Source organism: Hemicordylus capensis, chromosome 2, assembly GCF_027244095.1.
Source record: "Hemicordylus capensis ecotype Gifberg chromosome 2, rHemCap1.1.pri, whole genome shotgun sequence".
Classification (NCBI taxonomy): Eukaryota; Metazoa; Chordata; class Lepidosauria; order Squamata; family Cordylidae; genus Hemicordylus; species Hemicordylus capensis.
The window spans coordinates 45310885-45328348 of record NC_069658.1 but is presented as its reverse complement, the minus strand read 5'-3'; the positions used below and the strand labels follow the sequence as shown (position 1 = coordinate 45328348).

General features: G+C 46.2%; 1 protein-coding gene across 8 annotated transcripts in view; it reads left to right on the top strand.

Moving 5' to 3' along the window:
* The window catches only part of THBS4 (thrombospondin 4), a 55065-nt gene extending 38812 nt beyond the window's left edge, over window positions 1–16253 (top strand). For 7 of the 8 annotated variants that reach the window (XM_053303420.1, XM_053303419.1, XM_053303418.1 and 4 more), the window contains 10 exons: window positions 414–573; window positions 1006–1124; window positions 3455–3507; window positions 5787–5980; window positions 6908–7086; window positions 9831–9879; window positions 10867–11063; window positions 11328–11500; window positions 13569–13708; window positions 16028–16253. In XM_053303420.1, coding sequence (XP_053159395.1) covers window positions 414–573; window positions 1006–1124; window positions 3455–3507; window positions 5787–5980; window positions 6908–7086; window positions 9831–9879; window positions 10867–11063; window positions 11328–11500; window positions 13569–13708; window positions 16028–16089 — 1326 coding nt within the window. In that variant the 3' untranslated portion in view covers window positions 16090–16253. Of the gene's footprint in view, window positions 1–413; window positions 574–1005; window positions 1125–3454; window positions 3508–5786; window positions 5981–6907; window positions 7087–9830; window positions 9880–10866; window positions 11064–11327; window positions 11505–13568; window positions 13709–16027 lie in introns of those variants that run through there. The other variant, XM_053303415.1, reaches the window with a different exon arrangement.
* Window positions 16254–17464: the final 1211 nt, after the last annotated feature.

Sequence of the window (17464 nt, the reverse complement as noted above, 5' to 3'; positions counted from 1 at the left end):
GACCCAACAGAGAAAGCAGTAGAATTCCCCCTGTAGTCACCTCTTTCTGGGTCAGAATTCAGCTAGATTTGCTTGGGCAGGGCCTCCAAGAAGGAGGACCAGGCTTCAACAGAGCTTTCCAGTACTGACGGGGGTCCCAAGGGAACCACAGCCCCGGAACAGCCACAGCTCAAGAACTCCCTCCAAGGGGGAACTCTGGAGCTCTAGCACCCTGAACCCCAGTACATTGGCAACTCAGAACTTGGCCCAAACGTCAGCACTAGTGGTGTAGTGCCTGTTAGCTGCCAGGGGCTCCCCTCCATGCAAGCATAGGAGCATTTCCTGGGTGCAAGTAATAGTTTAGAAATAGGCCACTGAGTATTGCTGCTCTAGAGAGGCTGTAGTCAACAGAGATCTGCTTTTCTCTGTTTCAGGATAACTGTGTCCTGGCTTCCAACGTTAACCAGAGAAACAGTGACCAAGATATCTTTGGTGATGCTTGTGACAATTGCCGTATGGTCTTAAATAATGACCAACGAGACACAGATGGAGATGGCAAAGGAGACGCCTGTGATGATGACATGGATGGAGATGGTGGGTAAATTGCCATGTATCCCATCTGTAAAACTCACACAGCAACCCTGACTCCGCAAATGCTGTTCTTGAAAGTTGAGAAACTCTCTAGAGTGGAAGCAACTGCATCATGAGGTTCTACAGTCAAAAGTGAGAACTGGGCATGTTCCTGAGAACACTGAAGTACTTTTGGTGTATTAAGCTCAGAGCTCTGTCTGGGGTTATCCCTTTTTTATCCTTACAACAGCCCTATGGCTGGAGAGAGTGACTGGCCCAACATTTCCCAGTGAGCTTCATGGTCAAGTGGAGATTTGAATACAGTCCCAAGTCAATAATTAAAGATCTCCCCTGAACTCAGTATCCACTACACCACACTGACTCTCTCTTTCTAGTTTTATAGACAGGGAGAGGTATCCCAAAGCAATGCTCATTGTGAATGATCATTTCATTCAGGTATTAAGAATGTTCTGGACAACTGCCAGAGAGTTCCCAACCGGGAACAGAAAGACAAAGATAATGATGGGGTTGGCGATGCTTGTGACAGCTGCCCAGATATCAGCAACCCTAATCAGGTGAGTGTCAGCAGGAAAACACCCTGGGGCTCATTCTGATGATACTTTGACTGTCAGCCCACCGCGAAGTGATAGCAATTTTTGTGTGCATGATGACCTCCCTGTTCCCCTACATAACAGGGCATAATTCACTAATCAAGAGGCAGGGGTAGATTCATCCTAGTCATGTGGGTGGGTGCCTTTTCCCTAATTATGTGGGGAAGTGGTTCATCCTAATTGTTGGAAGGTGCCTTTTCCCTATTGTGTGTGTGTGGTGGAGTATGTGTGTGGAGGGGGGGGTGTTCATGTGCTATAAATATTGATTTAAAGAAGTTTTTGTAGTGCATGCGGAAAAGCAGTTTGCATGGACCACTCTTCCAGCACCAGTAGAGAAAGGTACATCATGGCAGGGGAAGGATGCGAGCACTCATGGTGTGCACATGCCCTTATTGTGTGTGTGGTCAGGCTGGCCAACAAAGTATTGTCTGGGCCATAGAGAGTCAAAGAGGTCAGTCCTCATTGGAAGCAAAAATGGGGTAGTAGCATAAACTGCATGTGTACTGGTTAATTCTTTTTTTGGGAAAGGTATGTGGGGAGAGGGGGGAAATGATATTGTGAAAGCCTGGATTTGGACCATGAGAATGCAGTAATCATTGCTTTCCTGTGCAATGCACATCTTGGTCTGCATTGCGAGAAATCAATAGTAAAATTTAAAAAAACAAACCCCCAAACCCAAATTCATTATTCAAAATGAATAGTGCATCACTTCAGTACATCACTTCAGTAGCAGTAATGCTGGACATTTGAAGCTTCCTTATGCCATCTGTCTGGTACAACATTGTCTAACCTGACTGGTAGCAGGTGTCCAAGGATCTCATAGGAAGGAACATAGGAAGCTGCCATATACTGAGTCAGACCATAAGTCCATATAGCTCAGTATTGTCTACACAGATTAGCAGCGGCTTCTCCAAGGTTGCTGGCAGGAGTCTCTCTCAACCCTATCTTGGAGCTGCCAGGGAGGGGACCTGGAACCTAGATGCTCTTCCCAGAGTGGCTCCATCCCCTGAGGGGAATATCTTACAGTGCTCACACATCAAGTCTCCCATTCATATGCAACCAGGGTGGACCCTGCTTAGCTAAGGGGACAAGTCATGCTTGCTACCAGAAGACCAGCTCTCCTAACCTTTTGGAGCTCTTTGAGAGTGTTCATGGGATAAAGGTGATCTGGTTGACATAGTATACTTGGACTTCCAAAGGCTTTTGACAAACCCCACCAAAGGCTCTTGAGTGAACTGAGCAGTCATGGAATAAGGGGACAGTTTCATGTTTGGCTTGGTAATTTGTTGAAGAACAGGAAACAAAGGGTAGGAATAAATGGACAGTTTTCACAATGGAGGGAAGTAAGAAGTGGGGTCCCCCAAGGACCTGTACTTGGACCAGTGCACTTTAACTTGTTCATAAATGATCTTGAAGTTGGGATAAGCAGCCAAGTGGCCAAATTTGCAGATTACACTAAACAATTTAGGGGAGCGAAATCCACAACAGATTGTGAGGAGCTCCAAAAGGATTGGGCAGAAGTCTTTCCCAACCCTGTTACCTGAGTGAGGTTGCAAGGGTTTGAACCCAGGACTTTCTCTATGCAGAGGAGGCACTCTGCCCCTGAGCCTTTCTTGGTCCAGAACTCTGAGGGTCAAACTAGATGTGACACACCTTTGGCCCTTCCATTTGTTGTTGTTCTTTAAGTAGACGTTATGGGATGGGGTGGGGGGCCACCCGTGCCCCCACCCCATTTTCCTCCCAGGGCAAATAGCAGTTGGGGGGTGCAGGGTTTTTTTATCATGACCATAATGCATCAAGAAAAGGTCAGCCTCCCACCCCTCACTTCAGTTCCAGTTTGGATCAGGGTTCCCACAGCTGCTGTTTAAACAACAAACCAGGGAGGGGAGGCAAATATGTGTTTAAAGTCATATCTAGTTTGAGTCTGAGATTAGACCTGATGTCAGCAGATGTTCTCACTCAATAAAATATTCATAGGGGTTTAACTGCAATCTTCCTAGAAAGGATGTTATGGGGTGGAATTAGAAACTAGAAAGGATATTATGGGGTGAAATTCCTATAATAAATAATCCATGTCTATTTCCTGTTTATAATAGAATGCAGAACCATGCTCAGCAGTAAAACACTGGCCAACTGAGATAGAATCCATCTTCCTACCTTTTGACATATTCATCTCCTGCCGGTTTAAATTTCTGAAATATGTGTGTTGAGATGTGATGATTTGCTACAGTGTAATCCTATCCTTGTCTCTTCTGCACTTCAGTACTGTAATAGTTTTCTGTTTTGGTTTGCAGTCAGATATTGACAATGACCTAGTAGGGGATTCCTGTGACACCAATCAGGACAGGTAGAGTACAATCTTGATTGAATATATGTAAGAGGCTTACAAGATGGATAATGCCCAGTCAAACTTAGCCCTGATATAACTATTCACTGAAAGTTCACTACTGATTTAACTGAAGTTTCGTCCACCACTACCAGGGTTGAATATAGCCTTAGCTTATTTTTAATTAGTTGTATAAATTATTGTTGGATAATACAATAAGGTCATTCATACAACCTAATTGTGTGGGGCTAGGGAGAGCAGAGGGGAGGGCAGGCAGGATTGCACCTACCTTTCCCCCAGACAATCCAGCCAACCTCTTTGGCTGCGCCATTCATGTGCCCACATGAGCCATATCGCAGTGAGGTCATCATGAGGCCAGGGAAAATCAGCATTGCTCCAGAAATACCAAAATGCACTACACAAGGAGTGCAGTGCATTGGGGGATTTCCCCACTGCCAGACGCTCTAGCCACCCAGCTCTATGAACGCTCAGGCTGAAGACAGCCCAATTCTTCATATGACTGAGGACTGGGGTAGAAGGGTGCTCTTGTGCCCATATACCTCAGTATAAGCCCAGGTAGAAAACTTGAGCTACCCGGCAAGGCAGTGCAGGGATCAGGCCCAATCCCAGCACTCCACACAAGCAGCCCTACCTGGGTAGGCCTGTACAAGCCCAGGTAGGACTGTTCATGTGCATGCCCTCTATCTATCTATCTATCTATCTATATTTCTCTAAGGCGTACCCATCACTAATCCCATGCATGGCAGCTCTCATGAGAGTTCTGAGCAAGCTGCCAGCAGGGAGAGAGGAAAGCAGCGGTGCTGGTGGACAGGTAGGCAAGGCGGGAAACAAAATGGCAGTGGGGGGAGAAAGCAGCGGTGGCAGGGGGGAGAAAACGGCAGCAGCTGGCGGGGGAAGAAAATGGCAGGCAGTGGGTGGGGGAAGAAAATGGTGTTGGGGTGGGTAGGCGGGCAGCCGGTGGAAGAAAACGGTGGTGGACAGGTGGGGAAGAAAATGTCGGCGGGGGCAGGCGGGGAAAGAAATCGCCGGCAGGCAGGCAGGGGAAACTAGAGGCATAGATGCTCTGCATCCAGCCCAGGTAGTATGTATTATTGTATTATCCAGTATGATATATTGGGGCCAACATACATTATACATAATTCAACAATTAATTTTAATTGTTGAAATGTTTTAATCTTTTATTGGCTGCTTTTATTGTTTTGTAAACCGCCCAGAGAACTTGCGTTTTGAGTGGTATAGAAATGTATTAAATAAATAAATAATAAATAAATTATAATTTATTTCCACAAAAGGGAGTCAAATTTGGCTATAAACACAAGGAGCTAAGTAAGACATTAGAGTTTTGTGACCAGACCTCACATCTCTTTAAATGTATTTTAAAATATTCATGAGGGTTGGTGTGGGATTGAATAGAAACTGTAGTGCTGGAGGTGGCAGCATTTAACTCTTTTCCATATGCTATTCTCCTTGATGTAAAGTGGCTTCCCTAAACTGCTGTTTGTCCAGTTAGAGAAAACATGCCTATCTGCAAAATAATAGGCTGCCACATGTATAGAAATCATTTGCAGGGGTTTTCTCTGCACTTTTAGTAATACGCCAGTGGTGATGGTCATGACTGAGTGGTTATGACTGAGGAGCTGCAGGATCTGAACTGATTTCCAAAATTAGGACAGGAATAGGTTTTATGGGCATCTGTCTTCTTGTCTCACTCCAACTTGTAGTGACTTCAGACATATTACAGATGGAGCCTCAAGTGGCTCCTTTGAGTCACACAAATCTCCTGACTCCTTCCTCAGATAAGGAGATTTTGTCTATCAGCTACAACATACCTTCCTTCAGTAGAAGGCTTGCATTGCAACAAGGGATACAGGAAGACAGACAGACATGTTCACTGTCAATTCTACAACCAGTGTTGGCCACAAAACTATTAAATTTAGAGATTGGAATGAACTAGAGTTGCAGTGTTTAATCAACCAGTTTGATTAATTGATTTTTAAAAAGCCTTTTAGTCAACTAAAAAGATACCTCCATTTAATTGTGTAGCAGATTTTTAAAAAACAATTTGAGTGCTAATAAAGACTGCAGATAATAAGTGCACCATTCTGAGACAAAGACTACTACAACACATGCGCACATGATCTAAAAACAAAGCAATGCTTCTTGCTTCAGGACGAATGCTTACCCATAAGCAAATTTATGCAAACAACTAAAACTCAAGGACAGATTAAGACTGTTTTAATAAACCCCGGTTTCCCCACTCCCTTGTTTTACTCCTGTAGTGATGGGGATGGGCACCAGGACAGCACAGACAACTGCCCCACAGTCATTAACAGCTCCCAGCTAGACACTGATAAGGACGGGCTGGGGGATGAATGTGACGAGGATGATGATAACGATGGCATACCAGACCTTGTTCCTCCTGGGCCAGATAATTGCCGGCTGGTCCCTAACCCAGGGCAGGAAGATGACAACAGTAAGTTTGACCTTTTTCTTCTATTTCCTCTTCCATCTACCACCATTAGAAGCCTGTGTACAATATTTGTCCCTCTGGTCCACACAGGGGCAGAGCCACCATTGGGCGAATGGGTTCAAAGAACCTGGGCCGCCACCAATCCGGGGCTGCGAGCGCGGCCCCAGACATGCCCCCTGCATGTCAGACACAGGGGCCGCTATTTCGGTCCCCAAAGGGGCTGCAGGGCCTGTTTGGAACCAAAATCAGCCCACGCTGCATTGGTAGCGCAGCCGGAGTGACTCTCCCCACCTTAAAGGCTGGGAGAACCACTCCTGGTCTCGCTGCCAACACAGCAGGGCCATTCAATCTCCCTCCCAAATGGGGCTGCGCATCCCCATTTAGGAGAGGTATCAGACCATGATGCATTGGCAGCACATCTGGAATGGCTCTCCCTGCCCTTAAGGCAGGGACAGTTGCTCCGGCCCACGCTGCCCAATGCAGTGTGGGCCGATCTCCCTTCCAAATGGGGCCGTGTGGCCCTGTTTGGGAGGGAGACCACACCCCCGCATCTGACATCAGACACAGGGGGCGGGGCCAGGGGCAGTGGCCACACACGGGTTGCCACCAGCCTCCCTACGCTACTGGGTCCACAGCTCATCTGAAGGCAGCCCTTAAGACTCCTGGCATCTTATTTTATTGCTCATGTGCTTCTCATTGGCCTCAGCTCCTCCTACTTCACCCAGCATGCTGTAGCCTTCCAGGATAGCTCCACCTCTTCCTTTTCCCTATTGGAGGCAGTCAGAAACTGGGTGCTGCAGAAACATCCTCACGCCATTCCTGGGGGCTACAAAAGAGGCTCCTCTTTTGGTTATTTTCCTGTCACCAAACAGCTCTTACAGCAGCAGCTGTCAAATGATATCCCTTGTGTGTTGTGCTTAATGTGTCCAGGTGATGGAGTTGGAGATATCTGTGAATCAGATTTTGATCAGGACACAGTGATTGATCGGATTGATGTTTGTCCTGAGAATGCAGAGATCACCCTGACAGATTTCAGGGCTTATCAGACTGTTGTCCTGGACCCAGAAGGTGACGCTCAGATTGATCCCAACTGGATGGTTCTGAACCAGGTAAAGCACTTTGAATGACAGGCTGTGGCACAGATAAAAACTTTTTTCCAAGCTTGTCAGAATTAATGATGCTTCAGCACTTCATTATGTAGGAGAGTTGGGGATTATCACTGGAAAATAATCTGGATCCTTTTGTAAAAAGAACTCTGAATCCTTCAAATTTGCACACGTTATTTACTTTATAGAAAATGGCTGTTTTGGACTAACTACCTTCCATTAAACAAGATAATGTTTCTTCTGGCCCAGATGTTCATAAATGTACTCCATATTTTAGGTCCAAAGCCAACTTGCACTACTTATGCACTCTGGGGCAAGCAAGAGAGAGTCATAAGCACATAAGAAGAGCCCTGATGGATCAGGCTCAAGGCCTATCTAGTCCAGCACCTTTTTCCCACAGTGGTCCACCAGAAGCCTCTGGGAAGCCCACAACCAGGAGATGAGGGCATGCCCCCTCTCTTGCTGTTGATCCCCTGCAATTCAGAGGCACCCTACCTCTGAACCTGGAGGTCGCCTATGGTCATCAAGACATCAGATATTTCACAACCACCCCCTGCTGAAGACCCTTATGCTGCAGTGCATGAAGCAGCTTTTCAGGGATGTGAGGGGATGCAGCTGGCCTGGGGGTGGGAACTGGCAATTCTCCATCTGCAAGTAGGATTATTTTCATTTGTACAAGTTGCAGCTTGGATTCAAAACCAAATCCAGTAGCTGCACCTTTGCAATGACTTATTTAAATGGAGGACAAAGATGTTTAAAAGATCTGGGTTGTATGGAAGGAACCCAGTGGCACACCCAGTAGCCATGCTGCAAGGCCCCCCCCCCCACTTTCCGCCACTGCTGCAAGTGTTATTTCCTGGTGCTGCGAGGCCGAACCACCAATAGTCTAGCTGCCATGTGTGCAGCCAAGGGGTGGAGGAGTGAGGCGAGTAGACCTCGCTTCCCCCGCCCCGTGGTGGCAATCGGAGCGGGAGCAGCCACTAAGCCTGACTGTTCAGCTCAACAGCTTCTTGAGAACTGCAAAGTGCTCTGGTATGCCTGTGCAGTTAGAATCTGGGAATAGTGAATGCTCAGAAGATGCTCTCTCTCTCATAGCTCCTTCTCTCGCCTTCGTAGGTTCCTTCAGAGGCACCGCCAGACCTTGGGGCCCTGACCCGTGGCCTCCAAGCCTGGGAACCCCTGCCAACTTGGCAAAGAGGCACCTTTTAATGTGGTGATTCTCTTTATTTATCAGGGGGAGAGTAATTGGCCCTATCCACCCCCAGCACAGTACCTTCAGTGACTGTTGCTGGTGTCCATCTAACGTTTCTTTTAGATTATGAGCCCTTTGGGGACAGGGATCCATCTTATTTATTTGTTATTTCTCTGTGTAAACCACCCTGAGCCATTTTTGGAAGGGCGGTTTAGAAATCGAATGAAGAAGAAGAAGAAGAAGAAGAAGAAGAAGAAGAAGAAGAAGAAGAAGAAGAAGAAGAAGAAGAAGAAGAAGAAGAAGAAGCCTGGGTGAGGCCCTCCTGCTGCCTCTGCAAGCCCTTGCTGTGCCGCAAGCTCTCTTCGCCGCCGCCATGAGGCCGAACCGCCAATATTCTAGCCACCACGTGTGCAGCTGAGAGGTGGGGTGTGAGGTGAACAGGCCTCCCCCACAAAGCAGCGGGCAGAGCAGGAGTGGCCGCTGAGCCTGACTGAGCAGCTCAGCAGCCTCTGAGTGCGAGCTGCTCCGATGCAGTCTGCACCGTTAGAATAGAGTGTCGCAAACCCGGGCTTGCGACACCCCGTTCTAACTGCACAGGCGTACCGGAGCGCCCTGCAGTTCTCAAGAGGCTGTTAGAATATTGGTGGTTCGGCCTTACAGCACAGCAAGGGCTCACAGTGGCAGCAGGAGAGGGGGGCCCCCAAGGCCTTGGAAGCCACAGGCCAGGGGCTAAGAGTGCATCTGAAGGAACGTACAAATAGGAGAGAGAGGGAGCCATGGCAGAGAAAACATCTTCTGAGCATTCACTATTCCCAGATTTCACGAAACCATGAAAGCTAGAAATTTGCTTTAAACAAAACAAAACAAAACAATTCAGAACTTATCAGGAAGCCAAATTCTATATCCTAGCAACTAAAGTGGAAATTATTTAAGCGTCCGGGCAGGGTTGTAGCAAGGTTGGAGTGGGCCCAGGGACAAGATTTTAAAATGGGCCCCCCTCACTGAAGCTCAGCTCATGAAGTAAAGAATTCTTAAATGAGTCTGAATAGTTATAACAAAAAGCATAGTTTTATATATGTAATCTACGTGCCACAATAGAACATCATCCTAAATTATTTTTTTTAAGGTTTTGTAAATTGTGGACAATGCAAGTCATTTAATGGTACTAGAGAAAGACATGCTGTTCTGGTAGCTCCAGGTCTTAACACTCACATCAATTTAGAGGATGAATACAACTGAAGGAAACCTGGGCAGGTTGTGCGGCTGGGGGAGTCAGTCATGTGACTTGTCTCTGAGAGGCCCCCCAAGGCAGTGGGCCCCCAGATAACTGTCTCCCCTTGCCCTATTATAGTTACGCCCCTGCCTCTGGGTTTTTGCATGGTGAATTTTTATTGATAAGCACATGAATTGTTTGGAATGCTGAACAAGGATATTTTTGGCGGACTCATCAAGTAACCCAGATGGGCACATGCAAAGCATGTCTTTAATCTGAAGCAAACAAAACCTCTTTAAGCCAGTTCTATGTTTCATTAATTATTTAGCTTATCTTTTACAGGGTATGGAGATTGTGCAGACCATGAACAGTGATCCTGGACTTGCTGTAGGTATGTGCAAAGTTTCTGTAGACATTCACTGTCACACAGCAATCCTCAAGCATGGACCTCCATGCCACTGGCTCAAAACGGGGTCCTTTTCTGCAGCCAGATCCAGGATACCTGCACAGTGCTCACACACAGCCCAACCGATGCTTAGCACAGTCAGGTCTGAGACCATGCTAATTGCTTCTTAGGCAAGGAGAGGGGAGAGGGAGTCCCATAATCAGCTCGGTGGTCCCCTTCTTTCCTGAAGGCAGAGCCACAACAGTGGCAGAGCAGTTGATTTACACGCAGACGGTTCCAGGTTCAGTCCTAGGCATCTACCGGTAGGGCTGAGTAAGACCCCTGCCTGAAGCTTTGTGGGGCTGCTGCCAGTCAGTGTAGCCAATCCTGTGCTGGGTGAACCTGTGGTCTGACTCAGAATAAGGCAAGCTTGTACATTCAAACCCAGTTAGGAGGAGCTGCAGCTCAGTGTAGGAGCATCGGATTTGCATGCATCCCAGGTTCAATCCCTGACATCCCCAGGTGGGGCTGGGAAATACTTCTGTCTGAAACCCTGAAGAGCCTATGTCCACCTGTGCAGACAGTGCTGAGCTAGATGCACCAATGGTCTGACTCTGTGGGTGGGTTCAGATGACCACCAGAAATACAGTGGTGGGAAATGGAGGTTCCTGGTGCCACCCAACATCTGTAAACAACACTGAAGCTGAGTGGCAAATGTTGGGGGGCAGAAGGAACCCAACACTGACAACCCAACACGGTGGGCTCCGACAACATGGACATGAGTGAAAGTTGCTGTTTGTGCCGGGAACCTCTCTTCCTGCCACCTTACTTTTCAGCAGTTGTCTGAACCTGCCCAATAGAGGGTAGCTTCATAAAAAAAACTTGTAGATCTTCCAAGTGGTCTAAATTGTTCCAGTTGCTTCCAAGAAGAATGCCTATTCATGGATCGGGTTTTATGCCAGGGCCTGATGCATATACCTATGTATTGAACAGGTTACACCGCTTTCAACGGGGTCGACTTTGAAGGTACTTTCCATGTGAACACAGTGACAGATGATGACTATGCTGGCTTCATTTTTGGTTATCAAGACAGTTCCAGTTTTTATGTGGTGATGTGGAAGCAGACGGAGCAGACCTATTGGCAAGCAACTCCCTTTAGAGCTGTTGCAGAACCTGGAATCCAACTGAAGGTATTGGCTGAAGCCAAAGTGACCGAAATCTCATAAATGCCATCATCTAGTAATGTGCTCAGATTAAATTGGCAGGGTGCTTGTCTGGTGTGGTTTCTCGCATAGTAACTAGTTTGTTGACTTGCGGGCATGTAGCCTCTTTTCCCATAACAGGATGGAAAGATAATTAATGCTCTGGTTTTCTTCATAATTTAGAAAGACTTACTATAAAGTTAAAGTATATTTCTTATGTTTTGAGTTGTCTTTGAACTTGAATCTCTGTAGGCTGTTAAATCAAAGACTGGGCCCGGAGAACACCTGAGGAATTCACTTTGGCACACAGGAGACACTAATGACCAAGTCAGATTGCTGTGGAAAGACCCCCGAAATGTCGGCTGGAAAGATAAAGTTTCCTATCGTTGGTTCCTGCAGCACAGACCTCAGGTTGGATATATTAGGTAGGGTGGTGCTAAGAAGGACAATACTTTGACTAACTTTTCCACGGTATTGCTCTGCAGTGTGCACGTGTGAGCATGGACCCCTTGTGTGTTTATTTGGCACAGAGTTGCTATTAGAGCCATCATGGTGTCGTGGTTAGATTGCTGGACTAGGACCGGGGAGACCCAAGTTCAAATCCTGATTCAGCCATGAAACTAGCTGGGTGACTCTGGGCCAGTCACTTCTCTCTCAGCCTAACCTACTTCACAGGGTTGTTGTGAGGAGAAACCTAAGTATGTAGTACACCGCTCTGGGCTCCTTGGAAGAAGAGCGGGATAGAAAATATAAAAATAATAATAAAAGAATAATTTTCACCTGATACAAGAAATCATATAAAATAGTTAAGGGAAGATTATGAATTGCACCCCAAAGTATGGAAGTTTGGGGGCCAGAGAGGACTCTGTGTCTGTGGAGTCAAAGCTAACTAATGTTTTCACTAACAGACAACACAATGTGCAGCCCTCTGTGGCCAGGAGGAGGGCTCGGGTAGGCTGAAGGTCTGCAAGAAGCCTTTAGTGTCTGTGCACGGAAGGCTTCTTTCCACAGTGGACTGGATGCAAAGTGGAAGCGGGGAGCAGTTTTTGCATCTCTCCCCTCCCTCCAGAGGCCCTTTCCCGGAAACAGCAGGGATGCTGCTTCCATGCCCCTTGTGGGCAGCAGCATCCTCACACCTTAAGAGTCTGCAGCAACATCCCTGCACCCCGGCCCCCCATCCCCACAGAGGAGGCACATTATGTCAACCTTTTTCTCTCTGTCAGAAATTATCGCCAGGCGCTTCCCAGATTACATCCTGCAACATGGTCACGACAAATCTCTGGAGTGTGCTTCCACACTTCCTGTGTTGTGACCCTGCAGTCCCAACGCTGACAGCAGGGTGCCGTTCACATTTCTGATGCCTTGTTTTGAATTTCATCACTGCAATATAGTGCTATAACAAAGTATATCCAGCGTAAAAAAATTGCTGTTTTTTGGGGGGGGGGTTGTTAGTTTTCGCTAGAATGCACCCCCTGCTGAGCTCTTTGCTGTTTATGTTTTGAATGTGATTTGCCTGAATGGAAGCATTTTGCTGCTGTTGAGCAGCTAATCTGGAAAGCGCCCAGACAAAATCTCTGGCAAGTTGATTTTCCTTTCAACTAAGGTTGAGTTTACACAGGCTCACCCACCAACTGATGACGGCAACACAGGGCTTTCCCATCAGCTGCCATCACCCCAATCCTATTACTTTTCAGACAGTTAACAGATGCAGCTGCAAGTTGTTGATATAAAGAGCTGTACATAGAGATGTGAATCAGTCCAAATCCTCTTTCTTCCTCTATTCTTCTACCCTCTGGTTTTGAGATTATGCCCATTTCACCCATGTCTCTGTGAAGAGTCTCCAACCTGTGAGACTCCAACGCCAGTGCAGCTTAAGATGTTGTTCCAAAACCATGCTGTCAATTCATGATAATGCGGGAGTTGCTTAATCTTTCCCACACCCTGCAATCCTCTGCTCCCTAAGACCCCATGATATTGCACACACAGTGAGCTATTTTGGTACATGCATCTCTTCAGAGACCCAACAAAAACACACCTATGCGGCAATCTTATACACACTAGCCTAGGAGTAAGCTCCAATGAAAACAGTGGGGACTTCTAGATATATACACTTATATAAATGTGCATATTTGCAATCAGGCTACATTGTTCTGGCTATTTAATTGTTGTTTTATGATGTTTTAATTGTTAATTATTGTTTTATAATTTCTATTTTGTTAATTGATTTTAATGGTGTTTTAATGTAAATTGCCCTGAGCCTTTTGGAAGGGCGGTATAAAATTTTTAATAATTAATAATTAATAAATAATAAATAAAATAAATACATCAGGGTTGCACAATTCCGGCCCTCCTGCAGATGTTGTACAACTATTCCCATAATCCCAATTGGCCAGTGTGACTGGGGATGATGGGAGTTTTAGTTGTGGGCTGAAGTTGTGCAGCCCTGGGATATAGAAACCTTTAATAGTCTTCTTCTTTGTTCTGCTTTCAAAGAGCAAGATTCTATGAAGGTTCTGAACTGGTAGCAGATTCTGGAGTAACCATTGATACAACCATGCGTGGAGGAAGACTTGGTGTTTTCTGCTTCTCTCAGGAAAACATTATTTGGTCCAATCTGAAGTATCGCTGCAACGGTAACATTTCTCTTACACCCGCCCCTCAGCTTATCAAATGAGCTGCTGTGGAGGGAAAATGTATTTTAGGAAGAGTTCATGATTATTAGTCTTCGAGAAATCTATAGAATGCCTTGTCTAATGTGACTTATCATCTCTCTGGGCTAGTCAGATGTGACTTAAAGTTGATCAATTAGTCTCACCTGCTGTATAAATGAAAGGCATACTTTGGAGATCACCCTCCTCCTCCTTTATTACGGTCACTGACCAGAGATAGTATAACACAAGAGATAGTATAACTAATTCCATGTATGTCAAATAATATGCTAACTTAGTAAAATCATAATTGGAAATTTAACCAAGAAAATGGTGCTACATATATTACAGTTTGAAGATGGTCACCTGGCGAAGGTCATCTATCAGGCTGACCAAGGCCATCTCAACCCCATAACCCATCCTAAAGCCAGTTGGAAATGGGTCTAGAATCATAATCTCTTTTCTCCAAGTCTGCTTGGAGCTGGTCAGCCAGCACCCTCTCAGTCGTCTTACCAAACCATCGGAGGTTAGAGACTGGCCTATCATTATCCATCCCCAGGCTATCCAGAGTGGGATTACCATCTCCCCTTACCCCTTACCAAGAAGTCGTCACCTTACCCCTTACCAAGAAGGGGTCTAACCATCGCTGCCTTCAAACAAGATGGAATCTTGCCCTCTCTCAGTGAGGTATTAATGATATAAACTAGGCCAGCTCCAACAACCTCCCTGCAAGATGAACTCAGCCATGTTGGGCAAGGATCCAAAGAACAGGTGGTTGGTCATGTCCTCCATAGTGACCGATTGTGGTTTATTCTAACTAACTTGCTTGGAAAAACCAGGCTTTATTCATGGTGGTTCCACATGATGTCTGAACTGGTCCATTGGCTCTCCTACAGATCATGGTTGGGAAACAGTGGCTGTCTCCATGGGTGCACTAGGTCAGATGTTGTTTCATTCAGGTGGCTACATCTCCAAGGCTGCTTGACCCACAGCACAGGGAGTAATGAATAAATGCCAGAACTAGCACCAGGATAGACACCTGCTTCTCAGAAGTGATGCAGGAATATCCAACAGATTACTGAGAGAGAGAGAGAGAGAGAGAGAGAGAGAGAGAGCGCATGTGCGTATGTGTGCACACACCCCTTTCACTCCAGTAGAGGACTGCACAACTTTGACCCTGATGCAGACATTGGGCTACAGCTCCCATTATCCCTGGCTGGGGATGATGGGAGTTGTAGTAAAAAAATATCTGGAGGACCAAAGTTCTGCAGCCCTTTTTATGATGGATGGTGTCCTATGCACAGTCCTTTACATACTTTCTTGGGAGTGAGGCCTCTTGAATTCAGTGGAACTTAGATATCTAAGTAAACATGCATGGGACTGGGCTGCATATCCTCATTTAATTTTATGTCTTTTTACCTGACATTGTTAACATATGTTGGCAGATGTAACCTGCAATAGTGTGGTCTTACAGGACTGTAACGCCTTACAGCACTGGCCTTACAATGTGGAATATGGGTGGCTAGAGCACTGTCCATGCTGCTGCATGTGTGCGCTTCCATCAGGGCTGATGCAGAACAAAAAGTTGCACACAGTTACACAGTACCCATTGGAAATAATGGTGCAACTTTACATCAGAGCAGAACTGCTGTTCCACAACCACCCCAATGGTGTTTGCACACATGCAGCACCCCGGTGGTGCTTCAGCTTGCCCGCCTTTTGGAGAGGAGAGCTGATTTTGTGGTAGCAAGCATGACTTCTCCCCTTGGCTAAGCAGGGTCCACCCTGGTTGCAGATGAATGGGAGACTAGAAGTGTGAGCACTGTAAGATATTCCTCTTAGGGGATGGAGCCACTCTGGGAAGAGCAGAAAGTTCCAAGTTCCCTCTCTGGCATCTCCAAGATAGCGTTGAGAAAGATTCCTGCCTGCAACATTGAAGAAGCCGCCGTCAGTCTGTGAAGACATTACTTAGCTAGATAGACCAATGGTCTGACTCATTATATGGCAGTTTCTTATGTTCTCTGTACCAGTTGCGGGAGAGTAACAGCAGGAGAGAGGGCATGCCCTCAACTCCTGCCTGTGGCTTCCAGCGGCATCTGGTGGGCCTTTGTGCGAAACAGGATGCTGGACTAGATGGGCCTTGGGCCTGATCCAGGAGAGCTGTTCTTATGTTCTTATGAGTATTACTAAAAAAAAAAAAGCTCTCTGTAATAGGCATGCACCAAACCTGCACTTGCAAAATAAAATGCTCATCAGTTCCATAGCAACAATAGAGGCTTATCTTTGGTATCCTTTTGTTTTCAGATACCATCCCAGAGGATTTCCAAGAATTTCAGGCTCAGCAGTATGGAGTTGGGGATATTTAAGAATGAAAAAGCTGCTATGGCAAACTATGAACCAGTATCTATTAAATTCTTATATGACTTTTTTGGGTGCAAGTCCACACTACAGCTTGTTACAATTGGTGTAAAACTGTCAGACTTTTATATATATATATATATAAAAATGTGGAAATAAAATGATAATATAGGCTGGGGATTCAGTTTCTTTCAAAGTTCTTTTAAGCTAAAACTGTGAAGCTACAATCCTGCAATACAGTCAAAAAGGAACCAAGGAGCTAAGTAGTTAACTTCTATTTTCTTTTGTTATGTAAACAAAGTACCAGTTATTACCTATAAAGCCCTTAACGGCTTGGGTCCAGGATATTGAAGAGAGCATGGCCAGTTGCTCTCCCGTGGCTACAAATAGTCTAAATCAGGGTTTCTTAACCTTGGGCCCCCAGATGTTATTGGACTACAACTCCCATCATCCCCAGGCATGGCCTTTGTGGCTGAGGATGATGGGAGTTGTAGTCCAACAACATCTGGGGGCCCAAGGTTAAGAAACCCTGGTCTAAATCACTTCCTCCTGTGGCTTCCCCTCTGTCAGGTGCAGTCCCATGTTTATTCTTGCAAAAGCATCCCTGAAGCCCTACTTCGGGTGAGTTTTGGAGTGAAGAAATCAGGGAAATAAAGGTTTGCTTCCCCTTTCCTCCTCCTCCCCACTTCTCATCTAAACTCCCTGTCCCCCATCAGAGCAACTTCCCACTTTTCAAAATGGTGTTAGGGCTCTCTTACATACTTTTATTATAATGTAACACACAGCCCGCCCGCCCGCCCTTCTTTCTCTCTCTCTCTCTCACTCACACACACAGTTTGCCATATGCAGCAGTGTGAAAGTGGGGTGGGGGCGATATTAAGCATTGTATTTCTACATAGAAACTCTAATCCAGTCAAAAATCATACATGCACAGAAGGAGGCACTCGTACACTTATTTACTAGTCATGCTGTGCACATGATTCCCCAGCCAGTTCCAACAGCCATAGGGTTTTTAAAATGCAGTCCTTTAAAGGAAGCTGAAATTCCGCCAATCAGCTGTTTGGGAGGGGGAGCAGGCACTGGATCCAGTCCCCTCCGCCACCCTATCAGAAAGGTGACTGGTGTGTCTACTTTCTTTCAGAGGCTATGTGTGGCTGCAGTTTGGGCTTCCAGGGAGAGTCTAGCTCAGTGGCAGACAGAGGACCTGCTAGTTCTTTTTATTCAGAAGGCCCCAGGATCAATCCCTAGCATCTCATTAGAGCTGGGGAAGACTCCTGTCTGAACCCTGAAGAGGTGCTACCAGTCAGTGTAGAAACACTCAGCCAGTGGCTGACTCAATATAAGGCAGTTTCATATGCTCTGATTTCGTACAATTATTGGATC